The sequence below is a fragment of the Callorhinus ursinus genome, unplaced genomic scaffold (assembly GCF_003265705.2).
Source record: "Callorhinus ursinus isolate GAN/ISIS: 27379988/994484 unplaced genomic scaffold, GSC_fseal_2.0 scaffold34, whole genome shotgun sequence".
NCBI lineage: Eukaryota > Metazoa > Chordata > Mammalia > Carnivora > Otariidae > Callorhinus > Callorhinus ursinus.
The window spans coordinates 8,985,195-9,003,846 of record NW_027397096.1 but is presented as its reverse complement, the minus strand read 5'-3'; the positions used below and the strand labels follow the sequence as shown (position 1 = coordinate 9,003,846).

Genomic DNA, 18,652 nt, shown 5'->3' with positions numbered 1-18,652 from the left:
TGCTTCCCCCTCCCCCCCAACATCGGGTCTGAAGGTTTCTTTTCCCTTCCCCCAAGTGTCAGGAATTCCTCCTCTGCCCCGGGTGGTCGAGATTCTAGGGATATATTCTTCCACTACGAGGTGGGAGAGAGGTGTCGCTTAACCTCAAATTACGGGAGACGGGCGAGTTTTGCCCATCAATGGACAAACCTGAGGGGGAATCCCTTTGCCCTTCTGCTTAGCTGGACATGTCCCAGCCTCTGAATGAACGACGCCAAGCGGGGAAGAAGGAAGGTTCTCCCGTTTGGCCTCCAGCCTCTACTGGCCACACCCCTGGCCTCTGGCCCCAACCCCCGACCTCGAACATACCTTACCTCCGGTGCCCCCCCAATTCCCAGCTGCCACACCCGAGAATTCCCTCGCCACGCCAGAGCGGTGGAGTCCCTTTCTCCAACCCTCCTCCTCACAACGGTCACACCCGACGGCTCACTTCATCCTCAACGGTCACGCTCCTAGGATTTCTTCTTCCCCCCACCAACCTCCAACTCAACCTGAGGTTCCCTTCCCATCAATGAGGGACACACCCCGAAGTTAGCCGCCTTGAACTCACCGGAGGCAAGGGTGGGGGTGGCGGGAGCAGCCAGAGAGCACGGCCCGAGTGGTGTTGTAATGGTTTCCTGCACGTCACGACTCCTCCAGGTCTAAGCCACTGCGCAAAACCCACTTTGCCAGGGACAAAGATGGTGGACAGGAAACTCTGACGTCAGAGAACCTCGCCGCGTCGCGTCATCCCCGGGCGCGGGAGAACTAGAAAGGCGGCTATCTCGGCCGCCTTGGAGACGGGCAGGTTGGTTTTTTGTTTTTTGTTTTTTTGCTTGGAAGCTGGCGACTGGCCCAAGAGGAAGTTCACTGGCTATGCAGAGGGATATATTAAACAAACTGACGTTCTCTGGATTTGTTTCCTCGCACAGGAGTTCTTTAGAACTCTCACAGAGAGAGGATGAAATATCCTGTTCCTTTTATTAAAAAAAAAATGTAAAAGCTCAGCTAATTTTGCAGGCCAGTTCAGGACTGTGGACAATGGTGATCCAGCCCAGGACTATCCATGGGCAGTGGGACCAGAGGAAAGTGGTGCAAGGAAAACAGGTTTAGACGGCATCAGATCTGAGTCCAAATCCCTGCCTTGAATATGACTGAGAAATCACTTAACATCTCCTTAACCTTAGTCTTATCTGTGAAATGAAGCCAATGATCTAACTCTCTCTGGCTTGTGAAGTTTAAATGGGATAATGTAGGTAAAGCATCCGGCTTATAATAGGAGTGCTTACACAAAAGTTACTTTTGGAAACCAAGGCCTAGAAATATCGGTACCTTTCCCTCAATTTTGTTGTGAACCTAAAACTGCTCTAAAAATACTAAGTCTTTAAAAAAAAAAATGTGGAGAGCGAGAGAGCCTGAGGCAGAAGTTGAGGAAACCAAAATGCAAAGGGGACTACAAAGTAGAAAGGGAGAAGGAAAGGCAAGTGGTTATAATGTTTAAGTATGTTTTTAGAGTTCTATGAAAGTAAGAACTATACCAATCTGTTCACTCCTCTATCTCTGACACCTAGCCCACCTCCCCAAAATTTGTTGAACGCATAAATGTATGAATGGTCAACAATTACAGTTGCTATAGAGAGGAGGAGGGAGGGCTGAAAAACGTCCAAGGATTTAGCAACATAAAGGTCTTTGATGTCAGGGTGCCTGGGCGGCTCAGTCGGTTAAGGGACCAACTCTTGATTACAGCTCAGGTCATGATCTCACAGTTGTGAGATCGAGCCCCGCATGGCTCCGCAAAGGGCATGGAGCCTGCTTAAGATTCTCTCTCCCCCTACTTATTATAAGTAAATAAATAGTCTTTGATGTCTTTGCTGGGACCATCAGTAGAGATATGAAGGCAAAAGCCACGCTGCAGAAGTTTGAGGATGAATGGGAGGTGAGGAAATGAAAACAGGAGTTATGGATAACTCCAAAGAAAATATGGCTGAAAAAAGCATATAGGATATTTGAGAGAAAATAGCAAGGATTTTTTTTTAAGTTCTATACTCATACATTTTTAGACTATCTTTTTAGCAACACCATGAGTTCAATGATTGTTCCTACCCATAGGACTCCTAAATCTCTTATCTCTAGCCTTGACCTATTCCCAACTTCACCACCAAATTACTAACCACACTGATGGAAAATTCTGTATTTATGGCCCACCCAAATTAAACAAATCATGAGATGAGGGAGGAGGGGTGTTGGAAAAGCTGGTTCCAGTTATAACTCCCAGGAATCAGAGGTGCATTTTGTAAAAGAGATGCTACCAGAAAAATTTTTATTGAAGGACTTTTTTTTTTAAGATTTTATTTATTTGACAGAGAGAGACAGCAAGAGAGGGAACACAAGCAGGGGGAGTGGGAGGAGAAGCAGGCTTCCCATGGAGCAGGCAGCCTGATGCGGGGCTTGATCCCAGGACCCTGGGATCATGACCTGAGCCGAAGGCAGACGCTTAACGACTGAGCCACCCAGCCGCCCCTGAAGGACTTTGATCCATATCCCTCTCCTATTCAAAACCTTTTAACAGCTCAATGCCTAAGTCCAAACCTATCCTTCCCTCAGTTTCTCCCTTCTCTATGCTCTTTAGTTTTCTCATCTGTAAAATGGGGAAATATTTATATCCAATCATAATATTGTTATAAGGATGAAGGGAATTAACACGTAAAGCACTTAGAACTATGGCTGCACATAGTATGACTATATAGCATTTGCTACAAGTGCGATTATCTCAATAAATTACACTAAATTGCTCAAGCTAGAAACCTGGACAGTCATTCTTGATTTCTCTCTCCCTTAATGGTCACATCCAAACCATTTTCAAGTTGTCAATCTACCTTCAAAATAAATCTTTAATTCATCCAATCCCGTTTCACCTCATTAATCTAAACCACCGCCTATTGCCTGCGCTACCAGAAACCTCAACTTTCCTCCCAACCATTATCCATACAGCAGCTGCTTTATATAGATACATTATCTCTAGTCCTTGAAATTCTGTAAGGCTTTTTTTTTAACTTTTATTTTTTTTAAAGATTTTTTTAATTTATTTTTTAACAGAGAGACAGCGAGAGAGGGAACACAAGCAGGAAGAGTGGGAGAGGGAGAAGCAGGCTTCCCGCCAAGCAGGGAGCCCGATGTGGGACTCGATCCCAGAACGCTGGGATCATGACCTGAGCCGAAGGCAGACGCTCAACGACTGAGCCACCAGGCGCCCCCTGTAAGGTAAAAGTCTTCTAGCAACGTGATTTTCGCTGGCAGGTTATTTGGTAGAGTAAAAAACACGTTTAGGACTGTAAGATTAACTTGCAAGATTTTATTGAAACAAACCCAAACTTTGTTTTTGAGGGTTCTCATTGTGCAAACCAATTGTCTTTATACCATAAGGTCCTGTAAGGCAGTAAATACCTTTTATTCCTATCCATTTAGCACAGCAGTGGGGAGGGGTTGGAGAGAAAGAGGAATGGTTGAACTTTAACTCATCGAAATTCAATAAACCTGTATAAGCAACTCAAACGCGGCAAAGTCGCACACAATGTAAAAGCCCTTTGCAAACCGTAAATTACGTTAATTTTCGTATACAAACAGTGAAAAGTACCATCTGCCAAGCGTCCCCTGTTCATTCTAGCTAGAACTCAAGATCCCTCCTTCTTGGCAATGTATTCATATCGCTATGACACATTCAAACGTGTACGATTGCAGGAACCATTTCATCGAGTGCGGCAAGTGCCTAGTTATGACTGAACATAACTACACGAAAGACAGTTAATCTACCAGCTAGAATGGAGTCATTGAAAGTCATCGTTCCCAGTTCTAACGAACTGCAGGAACCCAATTGGCAACAAAGCTAAAGGCTTCTATCCCCGGCTGCGTCGCTCCAAATCCTTTCTGGAAGGCGGCAGAATATAAACTAACCACCACCCCCGCCGTACGCACAGAGAACTTCCGTACTTCCATATTGTCTTTTGTCCCCCCCGACCCCTAACTAAATCGCCCAAGGGAACACAGGCCTCAGCAGCAGGCCCCAACTCTTGGCTCCGGTGTCAGACGTCGCCGCGGCGCCCCAAACACCTTGCCAAAAAGACCTCTGCAGAGGGAGATTCAGAGTTATGGCTTCCCACAGACGATGCGAAGCAAAACCAGCTAAGCAAAGCCTAAGAAACGAGCACAGGTTTACACTTTAAGCCAGGCCCCCAGTGACTTATTTCAGCGGGAGTGGAAGCGGAAGTCCCAGTGGGATCATAGAGTTCGCTAGTTCCGGTTCCCCGGCCACGTACGGGGCTAGAGCGCCTCCCCTCCGTCGGCCGTCCCAATCCCCGGCCGCTTCTATTTCCGGGTGCGGCTTCTGTCATAAAGCGGAGGCCTCTCCAAACGTGGCGTCGTGGGTCCTTCACGCCTCGCCCGGGGTCCGCGCTAAAAGATAGGCGCGGACACTTGGCAGCCAACAGCTGGAGCCAGTCCTCGCGTACCGGGTCCGCACTGGCACCTCTAGCACCTCAAAGCTGGCTGGCTTTTAAGCCCTCACGATTGAGATCCCGATTCGTAGCCTCCCGGACTACAGCTCCTGAAGGGAGCACTCCTTCGCCCATACCTGTGCCCCATAGGTATGCTCTGCCCTTGCAGGTGCATTTGATAAATCACCCCTACCCCACATTACCACTTTCACCTTAATTTCTGCCACGTCTGCCTTAATTTCGTTCTTAACCGCCTTAATTTAAGACACCCCCCGCCCCCGGCTCCAGAAGAGGTCTTCACCCGCCCCCCGCCCCCAGTTCTGTAAAAGAGGAGTTTTGGGTCTCTTGCAGAAAGATTACCTTTAAGACTGAGCACCCGTTTGATAACTAAAACAAGTTCATGCTTACTAAAGAGTTTGTGGGCAAAGCGAAACCCAGTGCACACAGGAAACTATGGCTGAACATGGGGCTCACATCACAACTGCTTCTGTGGCGGATGACCAGCCATCCATCTTTGAGGTGGTAGCACAGGACAGTTTAATGACAGCCGTGAGACCTGCTCTTCAGCATGTGGTCAAGGTAAGGTATTAATTCTCGGAAAGGTTTTAGGGACGACTGGGTAAAAACCAAACCAATAATTTGAGTTTATTTGGTTGCCTAGGCTTTGAAATTGCCAATTAGCGTATAATTCATATCCTATGATTTAACAGTTATTGAGTCCCTGTTATGTATAAAGCCCTGTACTGAATACCCAGCACTTCAGGGAGGACAGGGCAGACCCCCAAAAGAAGTGACTAGTTTAAACCGAATGTATCAGAATTCAGAGGAAAAAAAAGGAAATGTGAATACAATGCATAGTAATTATTAAATGGAATGAAATTCATTTATTAATTTACTCTGCTTTAGGTTCTCGCAGAATCAAATCCTGCCCACTATGGCTTCTTTTGGAGGTGGTTTGATGAAATCTTCACCCTGCTAGATCTTTTGCTCCAGCAGCATTATCTGTCTAAAACCAGTGCCTCATTTTCTGAAAATTTTTATGGCTTAAAGCGCATTGTAATGGGGGACACACACAAGCCTGAGAGATTGGCCAGTGCTGGTCTCCCAAAGAAGCAGCTTTGGAAGTCAATTATGCTCCTGGTTCTTCTTCCCTACCTGAAAGTGAAGCTGGAGAAGCTGGTATCTAGCCTGAGAGAAGAGGATGAATATTCTATCCACCCCCCTTCTTCCCGCTGGAAACAGTTTTATAGAGCCTTCCTGGCAGCCTACCCATTTGTTAACATGGCATGGGAAGGCTGGTTTTTTGTACAACAACTTCGATACATCCTAGGAAAGGCTCAGCATCACTCACCATTGCTGAGGCTGGCTGGAGTTCGGCTAGGTCGACTTACAATTCAGGATATACAAGCTCTGGAGCACAAAGCAGCTGAAGCCAGCATGATGCAGCAACCAGCCAGGAGGTAAGGCTTTAACATTTCCCAAAATCTTTCACAAAGAAATTCTAAAATCTTAACCTAATTTTATGAAACTCACCTTCCTCAGTGTACTTTGAGGTATTTCATAAATCACAGAAAAATTCTTGTGTCCGTAAAACAAGAGTTGCCATCCTGGTAACCTTCCTTATCACACTAGCTGCATTTTTATGCATGCTTGCTGTCTGCTTTACATACATTATCCCAATCCTCCTCACAACTCAGTGAAATAAATTCATTACCTTGTTTAACACCTGAGGAAACTAAGACCTAATAGCTAAGTACCTTGCCAAGACCACACAGCTAGAAGGTGGCAGAACTGAGATTCGAGCCAGATCAACAGTTCAAGACTTTCTAGTTAATGTTTGTGTTCTCCTACAAGTTCAAAAATATATTCCTCAATATTGCTATTTTTTGTTAAGTGAGTTGTCTTTTTTTCCGGACTTACTATCTTACACACACAAACACACATTTATCAACGTCTCACTAGTTTCTCAAAATGCAAAAACAAAACCCTCGTCATTAAATACAAAGTTTAGCTCCTATACTCCCAAAATACTGTAGGTCAGAAAAAGGAAAGAGTTTAGAATAGATACTAAAGGAGACAATGCCAATCTAGCAACTACTCAGTCTCCAAACTGAATCAGTGATTCTGATGAAAAGTTTAAGAGGTACATTTGTATTAGTCATTCTGTGATCATACCTAAATAAACAGTTTCTCCTTTGCCTCCTTGTTCTATTCCCCTACCAGTGTTGGTGAGAAGATAAAATCAGCTCTGAAGAAAGCTTTGGGAGGTGCTGCCTTATCCCTCTCTACTGGCCTTTCTGTGGGAGTATTCTTTTTGCAGTTCCTTGAGTGGTGGTACTCATCTGAAAATCAAGAAACCATCAAATCACTGACTGCCCTGCCTACTCCACCACCACCTGTACACCTAGATTACAATTCCGATTCTCCTCTGTTACCCAAAATGAAGACTGTGTGCCCATTGTGTCGCAAAACCCGGGTGAATGATACTGTTCTTGCCACCTCTGGCTATGTGTTTTGTTATCGCTGTGTATTTAATTATGTAAGGAGTCACCAAGCTTGTCCCATAACAGGTTATCCAACAGAAGTGCAACATCTAATTAAACTGTACTCCCCTGAGAACTGAAAGGGATTAGCATTTTATCTCACAACAAAATTATTGCACTATAAGGCTGAGAAACTGATTTTCAGCACAGTACATGGCACTATTTGAGTCTTCTCATCCCCAATTCGTAATTATATGAACTTTACACAACTAGAGTTGACCTTGAATGACATGTGTGTTAACGGTGCCAACACCACCCCCCCAGTAGAAAATTCACATATAACTTTTGACTCCCCCAAAACTTAACTACTAATAGCCTACTATTGACCGGAAGCCTTACTGCTAACATCAACAATCAGTTAACACATATTCTGTATGTTAGATTATATACTGTATTCTTGCAGTAAAGCTAAGGAAAAATTAAAGTAACAGAAAATTTATAGTACTGTACTGTAAAAAAAAATCCATATATAAGTGGACCCACACAATTCAAATCTGTGTTCAAGGGTCAGCTGTATATGGATTCTTTAAGAGGATATATCCATTGATCTAAACCTTTTAACTTGCTCTCTAGACTCCTACTTAAGAGTTTAGCAAGCTGGTTAGAATAAGAGAATCAGGATTGACAGGGGACATGAAGGTCAGTGTAGACGAAGTGGATGAAATAAGATAGTACAGAAGCTTTTCCTTGAAGAACAAGAGGTATAGAAGCTCTCAGGAAAAACCCAAGTTAGACCTTATAAAAGTGGGTGATGGGGAAGCAGCCCTTTTCTTGAGAAAAGAAAGCATTTATCTGCCTATGAGGAAGAACTTTATCAGTTTGCAAACAATGTGAAATATGGACCTGCTCTTTACAGAAATACTTAGAAACAGTTTAGAAAAACAAAGCACCTTCCATATACTGTGAGCCACTTGTTAAGTAGCATCTGCTATAGTGTATCAGCTTTTAAGTAAGATTCCTTTATGAGCCATACTTATCTTTTCTTGGGCAACTGGTTAAAGAAAAATAGGGGTTGAACGTATATATAGAGCAGTCTGAAGATATCAGTGTGAAACCAAAACAAATAAGCAAGAGATGACATAATATACTGATTTAACTTTGTGCAAAAGAATCTTAATAAGCTTTTCTTGCTGTTAAGAGTTTGCTAAATGGGCACGAATTATTCTGGCTATTACTAAGTTTCTATGAAACGCTTAAGTAAATTTTAAGAATAAATGTTTTTGGCAAAGAGTCATTCCAAGTTGTCATGATTAAGTGGAAACAAAGATTACTTGAGGTGGAGGTGCCTGGGTGGCTCAGCTGGTTAAGCAGTGTCCAACCTTGGTTTCGGCTCAGGTCATGATCTCAGGGTCATGAGATCAAGCCACACGGTGGGCTCGACCGCTCAGCGTGGAGTCGTTCTGGGATTCTCCCTCTCCCTCTGCCCCTCCCCCGGTTTGCCCTCACTCTCTAATAAATAAATCTTAAAAAAAAATTACTTGAGGTGTTTAAAGTACATTTTTCATTCAGACCACCTTTGACTTTGAGGTATTTTTGTATTGACATTTCGCTTTTTTTTTGCTAATCCAATACTTGGAGGAAAAAACCTCTACTGCAACAGCAAGAATTCAGCTTTGTGTGAAAGACCCTGTATTAGAAATACTACAGGAACATTTAAGGTGCTTATGTAGCAAAATTCATGCCACTGGATTGTCAGGTTGGTGAAAATATATGGGTAGAGGAAGGATGAAAATAAGTGCCTCTGCTGAGACAGGTGTTTTCTAATACTTTAACTCATTTAGCAATTGAAAGCATATTTTCTGATAGCGTAAAGTTGATAAAATTAAACTTTGAAATGGAATAACCCATGGATTTGAAAATATTAACATTTTTCTGTACCATAAGAAGAATATAATGGATATTTGTTAAAGTTCTGGTTAAATTGCAAGATTTTACCAAAACACCATAGTTAATTAAACAAACATTTTTAATACAGTAATAAGTCAATAAGAAAACTGAACCAGATTCAGGATTGAAATAAGGTAGTCCTCCACGAAGATATCAAAGCCAGATTTTTCACCTCAACCTAAGAAGGAAAACATGAAAGTATCAGCAACTCAAAAGACTATAAAAGAAACACTCTTATACATAATAAAATCAGTATCCAAATACATGAGAACATTCCAATCTGGGAAAACCACAACCAGAATCAGCTCAGAGAGAAGATTAAGGAATCATACCCTGGTCAGAGCCAGAACTGAGGCAATGGCAATACCAGGTCAGACTATACTTCACTCATCATCGCATCATTGCATTTCACATCCTTATATACCTAAGCGCAGTCCAACATTATTTTCACATCCAAGAAGACTTAGGTTAACCTATGAAAAAAATAAAGGCTTCTATATAGTTAAGTTTCAACCATGGACTTTCAATAAGCAGTTCATTTTCCACTATGCTTGCTTTAAAGACTCGGCTGTACAAGAAAGCAAACTTGAACAAGTTTTGGTTTGGAGGAGCTTGTTTTTGAAATACAGGAATGGAGAAGCATTTATGGTTCAAAAACTTCTTTTTTTAAAGATCCCAACATCATGCATGACAAAATTCCAGAGATGTCTGTGAAGGGATTTATAGTCTAATTCTAAAGCAAAAGCTTTAGAAAAGATTTTCTACTAAATTCCATTATAAACTCCTGTTCATTTAATATACAATTTGATTTACAATTCTGCCAATAAAGATAAAAAGTATAGTCATAAAGTTTTTATACTGGAATCTTCTATCTTTAAGAGTGCTAGACCCAGAGAGGCTATGTGTTGCCAAAGGTCCACAGCAAATTTACAGTAGAGCTGGAAAGAGAACAGAGGTCTGAATACCAGATTTATATTTTTCCACTACCAGCTAAATATGAGGTTTACTTTCATTTTTCTCCAGACCATTGGCAACATAACAGAAGCAATGCAGGGGCGCCTGGCTGGCTCAGTCAGTGGAGCATGGGGCTCTTGATCTTAGGGCTGTGAGTTTGATCCCCACGTTGGGTGTGGAGGTTATGTAAAATCTTAAAAAAAAAAAAAAAGGTAATGCAAAAGTCTAGATAATTCACAACCTGGATAATCGATTTCTGAATAAGAAAGTTGACTGCATTTCATTTATTCTAAATGACACTCTCTGGTGGTATGCTATCACCAACATGGAAAAGTACTTAGGTCACAATGTCATCCTCCCCAGCCTATCAGCATGGTATTGTCTGTATCTAAGTAACAATTCTGGAGACAGCATGTGCTTCCTTCAGCCATCTATAAATGTCAATAGATCGATACTCCTTAGTTAAAAACTGGCAGCTGTTGTTCTGTGTTGGCCATTCAGCAACTAAACTCCATAAAAAGAGAGAAACTAACAAAGTGCCTGTTTTACAGGGGTTATGATTGATCCGTTAGCTCATCACTCTCTACAGGTGAAGTACATGTTATAAATGAGGAAAACAGGGGCACTTGGGTGGCTCAGACGGATAAGCGTCTGCCTTCGGCTCAGGTCATGATCCCAGGGTCCTGGGATCGAGCCCGACGTTGGGCTCTCTGCTCAGTGGGCGCCTGCTTCTCCCTCTCCCTGCCTTCCCCCTGCTTGTGCTCTCCGTCAAATAAATAAATAAAATCTTAAAAAAAAAAAAAGAAGAAAACAGAGGCTGAGAGAAACTTAACTTTGTCTAAAAGCATGAAACTGTCTAAAAGCAGAGCTCCAAGTGAGCTCCCACCATACACAGCAAGCACACATCCCTAGTTCTCTTCCTCAGCACACTCTGCTCCAGCTGGAGTGCCTCCCCCAACCCTTGCCATATGGAGAACGCCTAAATTATATAACCCTACTCAAACGTCGCCTTCTCAGTAGAGTGGTCTCTAACCCCCAGTCGTCCTCTCTTCTGACTCCCACACCTCTTCTCCCCACCACAGCACGCATCACACGTCACTTATTCACCCATGCACATCCCCCACACCCCGTCTATCCCACCAGCCCCACGACACTGAGTTCCTACAGAACCAGGGCCGTGTCCTACTGGCCTTTGCATCCGTTACACTCAGAACGGTGCCTGGTACGGAGGACGAAGGTCAATAAATGAATGTTTAATTCAGCCAATGGGCGACCCTCCCTCCTAAACCTTACCTTCCTCGACTATAATATCAGCACAAAAATAAAGCCAACTTACCTCCAACACTGCAGGTGGGTAAGGAACATACCTCAAGCATCTCTAAGCCCTCCCTCCCCAAGCTTCTACCTCATGGCTGTCCCCACAGCGCCCGGCGCAGGACACCCAGTGCTTACATACAGTGGACCCTCAACAAAATAATGATAATAAAGTCCAACCCCCAACTTCAGCAAAGACTGAGAGGAGCCGTTCTTGCGGGGAAATACGAGTAAGGCCGAAGCCAGGGCATAAACCAAAGTCCCAGACAGGAGTCCACAGCCCGCTTTCTGAACTCCTCAAGCTCCTTCGCCCTATCTCAGGAGGCCTGCAAACACTGATGGCAAGCCGACCCTCGGCCTTTTGGTCCCCGGCTACACCCGGTCCCGGTCCTGCTTCCCGCTTCCCGCTTCTCGCTGGCCTCGGCCTTGCTGCCCCGCCGGCGTCCGCTAGCCCAGTAAAGCCCTCATGGAGCAACCAATCCTACGGCCGCCAGCGGGTCACGTGGGCAACAGCCTTTGTCGGGAGGGGTGAGAGGAGCAGCCAATCGGAGGGCGAGGCTGACATCAGGGGGTGGAACGGGCCGGGAGGCGGAAGGGCCTTTCGCGTTGCTTCCTCGCGTGGGGTCTTTGTCCACAGGCTAGTTGGTTTCCAGGCTCTGAGCGGCTCCTGCCTGCCTCCAAGCTCCCTCCCTTGGACCTGGGACGTGTGTGGCCCGTTGCCGGCGCTTTGCTTCACAACTGCAAAGGGCATCCGAGAGAGTTGTGCCTTGGCTTTCCGGGAAGAATTACCGATTCAGATAGTGATCCAACGGGATTTACTGCGCGTGTTCTATTCCCGCGGGAGGGCTAGGGATTAGGGTGTACGGTGGAGGAATATGTCCCTCTCGGTCCAGGGAACTCTTTGGCTGGCCGGGCGCTTGGACGCTTCCTAAATAAGCAGGAGGTGCCGCAAGAAAAGTGCAGCTAAATACCAAAGAAATGCGCAGGAAAGACTTCCTGGGAGAGGTGGCATTTGATCTGAGTCTTGAAAGATGAATAGGTTTTAAAAATCAGGAGATTCTGGAAGAAGGAATAATTTAACGCCCGAATTAAATGGGAAAGAGTGGGGAACTTACAAATTTAGGGAAAGTCGAAAAAGTGTGTTTCAAACTTCGGTGAGTTAGAAACACCAGGAGGAAATTTAACAATGTATGTGTCCTCTAGCATCAAAGACAACAAAAACCCAAAAATGCCAGGGGCACAGCTCAGACATACTGAATCAGATATTCTGGGTTTGGACCCCAGGCAGATGTATTTTTAAGAGATGCCCCAGGGAGGGCGCCTGGGTGGCTCAGTTGGTTGAGCGACTGCCTTCGGCTCAGGTCATGATCCTGGAGTCCCGGAATCGAGTCCCGCATCGGGCTCCCTGCTCGGCGGGGAGTCTGCTTCTCCCTCTGACCCTCTTCCCTCTCATGCTCTCTATCTCTCATTCTCTCTCTCAAATAAATAAATAAAATCTTTAAAAAAAAAAAAAAAAAAGAGATGTCCCAGGGATGATTCTGATTTACACCGAAGTCTGAGGACCACTATTAGTGTTAAAGAAAGGGGGTGGCGTCAGAATGGCTAAAATTAACAAGTCAGGGAACGACAGATGTTGGCGGGGATGTGGAGAAAGGGGAACCCTCCTACACTGTTGGTGGGAATGCAAGCTGGTGCAACCCCTCTGGAAAACAGTATGGAGGTTTCTCAAACAGTTGAAATTAGAGCTACCGTTCGATCCAGCAATTGCACTACTGGGTATTTACCACAAAGATACAAATGTAGGGACCCGAAGGGGTACATGTACCCCAATGTTTATAGCAGCAATGTCCACAATAGCCAAACTGTGGAAAGAGCCAAGATGCCCATCGACAGATGAATGGATAAAGAAGTTGTGGTATATATACACAATGGAATATTATGCAGCCATCAAAAGGAATGAGATCTTGCCATTTGCAACGACGTGGATGGAACTGGAGGGTGTTATGCTGAGTGAAATAAGTCAATCAGAGAAAGACATGTATCACATGACCTCACTGATATGAGGAATTCTTAATCTCAGGAAACAAACTGAGTGTTACTGGAGTGGTTGGGGGTGGGAGGGATGGGATGGCTGGGTGATAGACATTGGGGTGGGTATGTGCTACGGTGAGCGCTGTGAATTGTGCAAGACTGTTGAATCACAGATCTGTACTTCTGAAACAAATAACGCAACATATTTTAAGAAAAAAGGAAAAGAAGAAGATAACAGGAGAGGAAGAAAAGGGGAGTATGTCAGAGGGGGAGACAAACCATGAGAGATGATGGACTCTGAAAAACTGAGGGTTCTAGAGGGTAGGGGGGTGGGGGGATGGGTTAGCCTGGTGATAGGTATTGAGGAGGGCACGTTTTGCATGGTGCACTGGGTGTTATGAACAAACAATGAATCATGGAACACTGCATCAAAAACTAATGATGTAATATATGGTGATTAACATAACAATAAAAAAATTAAAAAAAAAAGAAAGGGGGTGGTAGGAGATTTGAAAGACAAATCAGGACTTTGTCAAGGATGGTGGCTTGCTGGCTGTGTAGATTACTCTGGTGGAAATGGGAGATTTGAAGATTTCAGAGTCAGAGGAGATCGGTGGTCAGAGCTCTGCTTTAGGAAATTATATGCAACTGTGTTTTTAAATAGATCAAAGGAAGCAAAATGGAAGAACGGGAGCTATTGCAGGTGATTGCAATGATCTAGGTTGAGAGCTAGGTGGCCTATGAAAGGCAGGTGAGGAATGTGATGAGTGTCAGCTAGGGATGGGTAGAAGGTGTCAACCTAAATAGGGAAACTGAGGCAAGGTCAAAATTGTCAAAAAGATGAGTTTATTCAGGAATAGCAGAGGAGTTGCAGTTCAAGACACCCAAACTGTAGCAAACTACAGTGAGTCCCTTGAGGGTTTGGGGTAGGCTGTATTTATGGGCAGGGAATGCAAGGAAGAGAGAGCTCAGTTAGAGTCTGTTAAAATAAAAAACAAAGGGAGACCAGCTTTGAAAACTCACCAAGCAGACAAAACCAGTCTGGTCATACAAACAAAACTCAATCCAGCTCATTTTACAAGGCCAACCCCACCTGGGTCATTTCTTGTTCAGACCTCTGGAAACCACAAGCAAAACTTCCTAAGGTTGATATGAGGCAACCCCTGACCAACTCCCTATCATTGAAGAAAATTCCAATATCAGTTTTCTGTAAACCACACATCTATGGGAAATGAGTTTCTCAGTCCTTAAGTTTTATTTTCCTGAAGGCACACGTGTGAGATTCTTCATTTTATATCTTCCCGTTCCATTTTAGATGCAATTCTTTCACAAAGGACATGAAGAAATACAAGAGAAGAATGGAGAAAAATGGAGCGTCTTCTGTAGCAGACCTATAAAGGATTTCCATTGTACTTTAGAGACATGGGAGGTTAGACAGTGAAGATAATGGTCTTTGCATTTGCTATTTTTTTCTCCCTGGTTTTCCCTTCCTTCCCCATCTCTCCCTCTCAACCAGGTACATTCTTTTTTTTTTTTTTAAGATTTTATTTATTTATTTGAGAGAGAGAGAATGAGAGATAGAGAGCACGAGAGGGAAGAGGGTCAGAGGGAGAAGCAGACTCCCTGCTGAGCAGGGAGCCCGATGTGGGACTCGATCCCGGGACTCCAGGATCGTGACCTGAGCCGAAGGCAGTCGCTTAGCCAACTGAACCCCCCAGGCACCCTCAACCAGGTACATTCTTACTTGCGGGTTCCAGCCCACATACCATCACATTTATGAAATCTTATTCTCACACGCATAGTTATTGTCACTCCTCAGAACACCTGGAGCACCCTGTTCATCTGTTGTTAGTGCTCCAGAGTGGCACTAGGGTATAGTGGCCATGCATGTGGACTACATTTGCAAGCTGTTCTAAGAGTTGAATGAGCACATAGAGAATGCATGGCACATAGAGTACTCACCTGATGTTATTATATATGTCACACTGCAATGAGTTAATACATGTTTTCCCTCTCTAGATTGTGAGCAGGACATGTGTCTCATTCTGGCTAACAGTAAGGCTGCATAGCAGAGTGATGGTAAATGAGATTTGGAATTAGATCGACAGGGGTTCAAATCCCAGCTCTGTTACTTACTAGGTGTGTAGTCTTGAGCTTTACTTCCCTGAATTCAGTTTGTTCATTTATAAGATGGTGAAAATAATGCATGTCTTACAAGTTGTTATGGGGACAATTTGAGACAATCACAGCTACAAATCTGGCCCAAAGAATGCAGTCACTAAATGGCAGGTTTTATTGTGATGTGTAGCCCCAGAGCATAGTGTCACGTACAGAACACAGCAAGTGCTTCATAATTGCTTATCAAATGAAAAATTGCCATTAAATGCCAGGCACCACACTAAGCTCTTTATGTACATCATCTCATTTCATTCTCACAAGAACTGTACAGAGAAGGCATTATTATCATTTCCAATTTACACAGAAGTCATCTGAGGCTTAGATTTGCATAACCAAGGTCTCAAAGCCGGTAAGTGTCAGAGTAAGGGTTTCAACATCTTTGGTGATCAAAAAAAAAAAAAAAAAAATAGCCGATTGAATGAGAGAATGAAAGTTAAGAGACTTACCCAGAGTCAGTTAGTGGTGAGGGAGAGCCAGCACCATTGCTCTTGGTCAGTGTGCTCTCCATAGTCTTGGAACCATCTCTGTGAATGAACTGAGAGTAGATGGAGGCCGGTATTTGGCAGTTTGTGTCTAGTATGTGCAAAGGCTACGTCCTAACTACCCCTGTTGATAAACTGAAGCGCTTAGTGAATAAACACATCTTAAATAAATCGGAGGCTCTAGTGTTTAGCCAATTGGCAACAGCACGACCAGATCTCCCAAGACCTAAGAAAAAGTACTGTCCAAGCTACTGATTTCAAGTTGTTTTGTATCATGGACATTTGCATTGAGGTTATTAGAGTCAGGATGTGAGATCCTCTCTGGCATGATAACCTAACCATTCGCATCCAGGGGGCTTAACTAAGGAAATTCAAAGAAGAAGGAAGAGAAACTCACTGTGCTCATTGTTCACATTTTCCCTCCTCCCAGTTTGGTTCCCCAAAGTGCACTGAAAAAGAAGGAAGAGGAAGAGTAGGAGGAGAAGAAGGGGGGCAGGGAGGAGGAGGAGACAATCCGGTTCCTAGTTTTTCTGCCCAGATAATGTTCTTCTTGTTCAATGGGAAGGAAAAGGGAAATGTTCAGGTAGATTTCTGATTTTGAAGACTCCTAAACAATCCCAAATCCCAGACTTGAAAGGCAGCAGGAGTATGAGCTTTTGTAGTAGGCAGATCTGGCTTTAAACCCCCACTCTTCCACTTACTGGCCGTGTAATCTTAGTCTCCGTGTGGTATGCCACACTCCCTTCCTGACCCCTCGCACCCCAAAGCACATGTCCAGTAAATGACGGTCATTATTATCTTTCTAAGCATAAGTAACATCAGAAGGATTTCAGTGTGAGAGAGAGGCTGAGAGTTAAGGCAGGTGACAGAACTAAAAGTGAGACTGAATTTGGAGGTGAAGTGAGTGAAAAGCCGAAAGGACTTTGGAGTTTATTATGTTGCCGTGCTGATGATACATCATAGCATCTGTTCTGTGTCGTGTCCTGGAACCTCTATTCAGCCAAACAGGTACAAAGGGTAATGCCAGCAAAGCAGAAGCTGGTAGGAACAGTAACCTCAGTTAATTTAAAAAACTAGGAACGTCCAGAAACCTACATGAGAATGCCACGGCGCGATAAACAAACCGAAACAGACACACAAAGTTGTTTGATGGTATGATTTAGAGCGAGGGAAGTATATTCGTTTCCCTTGGCTGTTGTAACAAATTATCACAGGCTTGGTTGCGCAAAACAACAGAAATGTATTCTTTCACAGCCAGAAGTTTGACATCAGTTTCACAGGGCAGAAATCAAGGTGCTGGCAGGGCTGTGCTCCCGCCAGAGGCTCTAGGGGAGAATCCACTTTGCGCCTCTTGCAGCTTTCAGTGGCTGCTGGTCTTCCTTCTCTTGTGGCCACATCGCTCGCTGGACTCTCTGTCTCTTTGGTCACGTTGCCGCCTCCTCCTTTGTGTGCATCACATCCCTTCTGCCTCTGTCTTAGGAGAACACTGAGCTGAACGTAGGGTCCACCCAAATGATCAAGGGTAATTCCCTCATCTCAAGATCCTCACTTAATCACATTTACAAAGACCTCTTTTGCTTGCAAGTTAAGACTTACAGGTTCATAGGGCGCCTGGGTGGCTCAGTTGGTTAAGTGACTGCCTTCGGCTCAGGTCATGATCCTGGAGTCCCTGGATCGAGTCCCGCATCGGGCTCCCTGCCTCAGCAGGGAGTCTGCTTCTCCCTCTGACCCTCTTCCCTCTCGTGCTCTCTATCTCTCATTCTCTCTCTCTCAAACAAATAAATAAAATCTTTAAAAAAAAAAAAAGACTTACAGGTTCATAATCATCATCTTTGGTTGCTGTTATTCAGCCTACTACAAGAAGCTTGCTCTAATTTTTTTTTACATTTTATTTTTAAAGATTTTATTTATTTATTTATTTATTTGAGAGAGACAGACAGAGACAACGAGAGAGAGCACAAGCTGGGAGGAGAAGGAGAAGCAGACTCCCTGCCAAGCAGGGAGCCCAACTCTGGGCTCGATCTCAGGACCCCCCGGGATCATGACCTGAGCCGAAGGCAGATGCTTAACCACTGAGTCACCCAGGCGCGCGCCCCAGAAGCTTGCTCCAATTTAACCAGCATCCCCAAATGGGATAACTCTCTCATCTGTTTGTTTGTTTTCATTTAATTCGGTTGTTTTAATTATAAAAACAATTATGTTCAGTGTACACATTTGGGAATACAAAAAAAAGTTAAAGAAAAACAAAAAGGAAAGGAAAAGAAATTAGATAAAAAAATCATGTGTACTCTTCTCACCCAGGAAAAGCCAGCCCCTCACCAATGAGCATTTTTCTAGGCTGGGTCTTATACCCAACAAAAAAGGAAGAACAGGAAAAAGAAGGTAAAGGTAAATACGATAGAACAAGTGATTTGGAGGCTAATGGAATAGGCTGGTAATTCTCATAACGGATATATACAGGGGAGCCTAATTTAAAATAAATGTAGAACTACGAAATGATGAAATGACATTACCTGGGGCTGGAGAGGCCTAAGTGCAGATGTGTGGACGTGACACTCCGCTCTTCAGAGGTGGGAAGTTTAGCTTTGGCCTCTCACTCTAAAACCCCTGAATGTGTCCATTACCACTTCATTCACTCCCAGAGGTCAGAGCCTGGCTTGCTAATCTGCCCTGTCATAGGCTTTTCTCGAGTCCTTATCAGCCTTCCTCAGTGTGTCAATGTTATGAAGACTAGGGGAGTCTGGCAGAGTCCCTG

At 44.1% G+C, this 18,652-nt stretch overlaps 2 protein-coding genes, 1 long non-coding RNA gene and 1 other non-coding gene across 11 annotated transcripts in view; 1 reads left to right on the top strand and 3 right to left on the bottom strand.

Moving 5' to 3' along the window:
• AP2B1 (adaptor related protein complex 2 subunit beta 1) overlaps nucleotides 1-11,656 on the bottom strand; it is a 131,384-nt gene extending 119,728 nt beyond the window's left edge. For 4 of the 8 annotated variants that reach the window (XM_025851446.2, XM_025851450.2, XM_073879437.1 and 1 more), the window contains exon 1: nucleotides 590-725. The gene's annotated coding sequence lies outside the window, so the exon portion shown is untranslated. Of the gene's footprint in view, nucleotides 1-353; nucleotides 554-589; nucleotides 726-9,051; nucleotides 9,117-11,228 lie in introns of those variants that run through there. The other 4 variants (XM_073879438.1, XM_073879441.1, XM_073879439.1 and 1 more) reach the window with 3 other exon arrangements.
• Nucleotides 4,368-8,970, top strand: PEX12 (peroxisomal biogenesis factor 12). The gene is made up of 3 exons (XM_025851451.2): nucleotides 4,368-5,087; nucleotides 5,415-5,968; nucleotides 6,732-8,970. Exons 1-3 carry the CDS (start codon nucleotides 4,962-4,964, stop codon nucleotides 7,129-7,131), a joined length of 1,080 nt encoding a protein of 359 aa, XP_025707236.1. The 5' UTR covers nucleotides 4,368-4,961; the 3' UTR covers nucleotides 7,132-8,970.
• Nucleotides 9,241-9,337, bottom strand: LOC112808494 (Z30 small nucleolar RNA). Its single transcript, XR_003204367.1, has one exon. It is a non-coding gene; the product is annotated as a Z30 small nucleolar RNA (small nucleolar RNA).
• A 5,383-nt stretch (nucleotides 11,657-17,039) lies between the features above and the next one.
• Nucleotides 17,040-18,588, bottom strand: LOC112808346 (uncharacterized). The gene is made up of 2 exons (XR_003204331.2): nucleotides 18,411-18,588; nucleotides 17,040-17,367 (listed from the first exon to the last, which is right to left on the bottom strand). It is a non-coding gene; the product is annotated as an uncharacterized lncRNA (long non-coding RNA).
• Nucleotides 18,589-18,652: the final 64 nt, after the last annotated feature.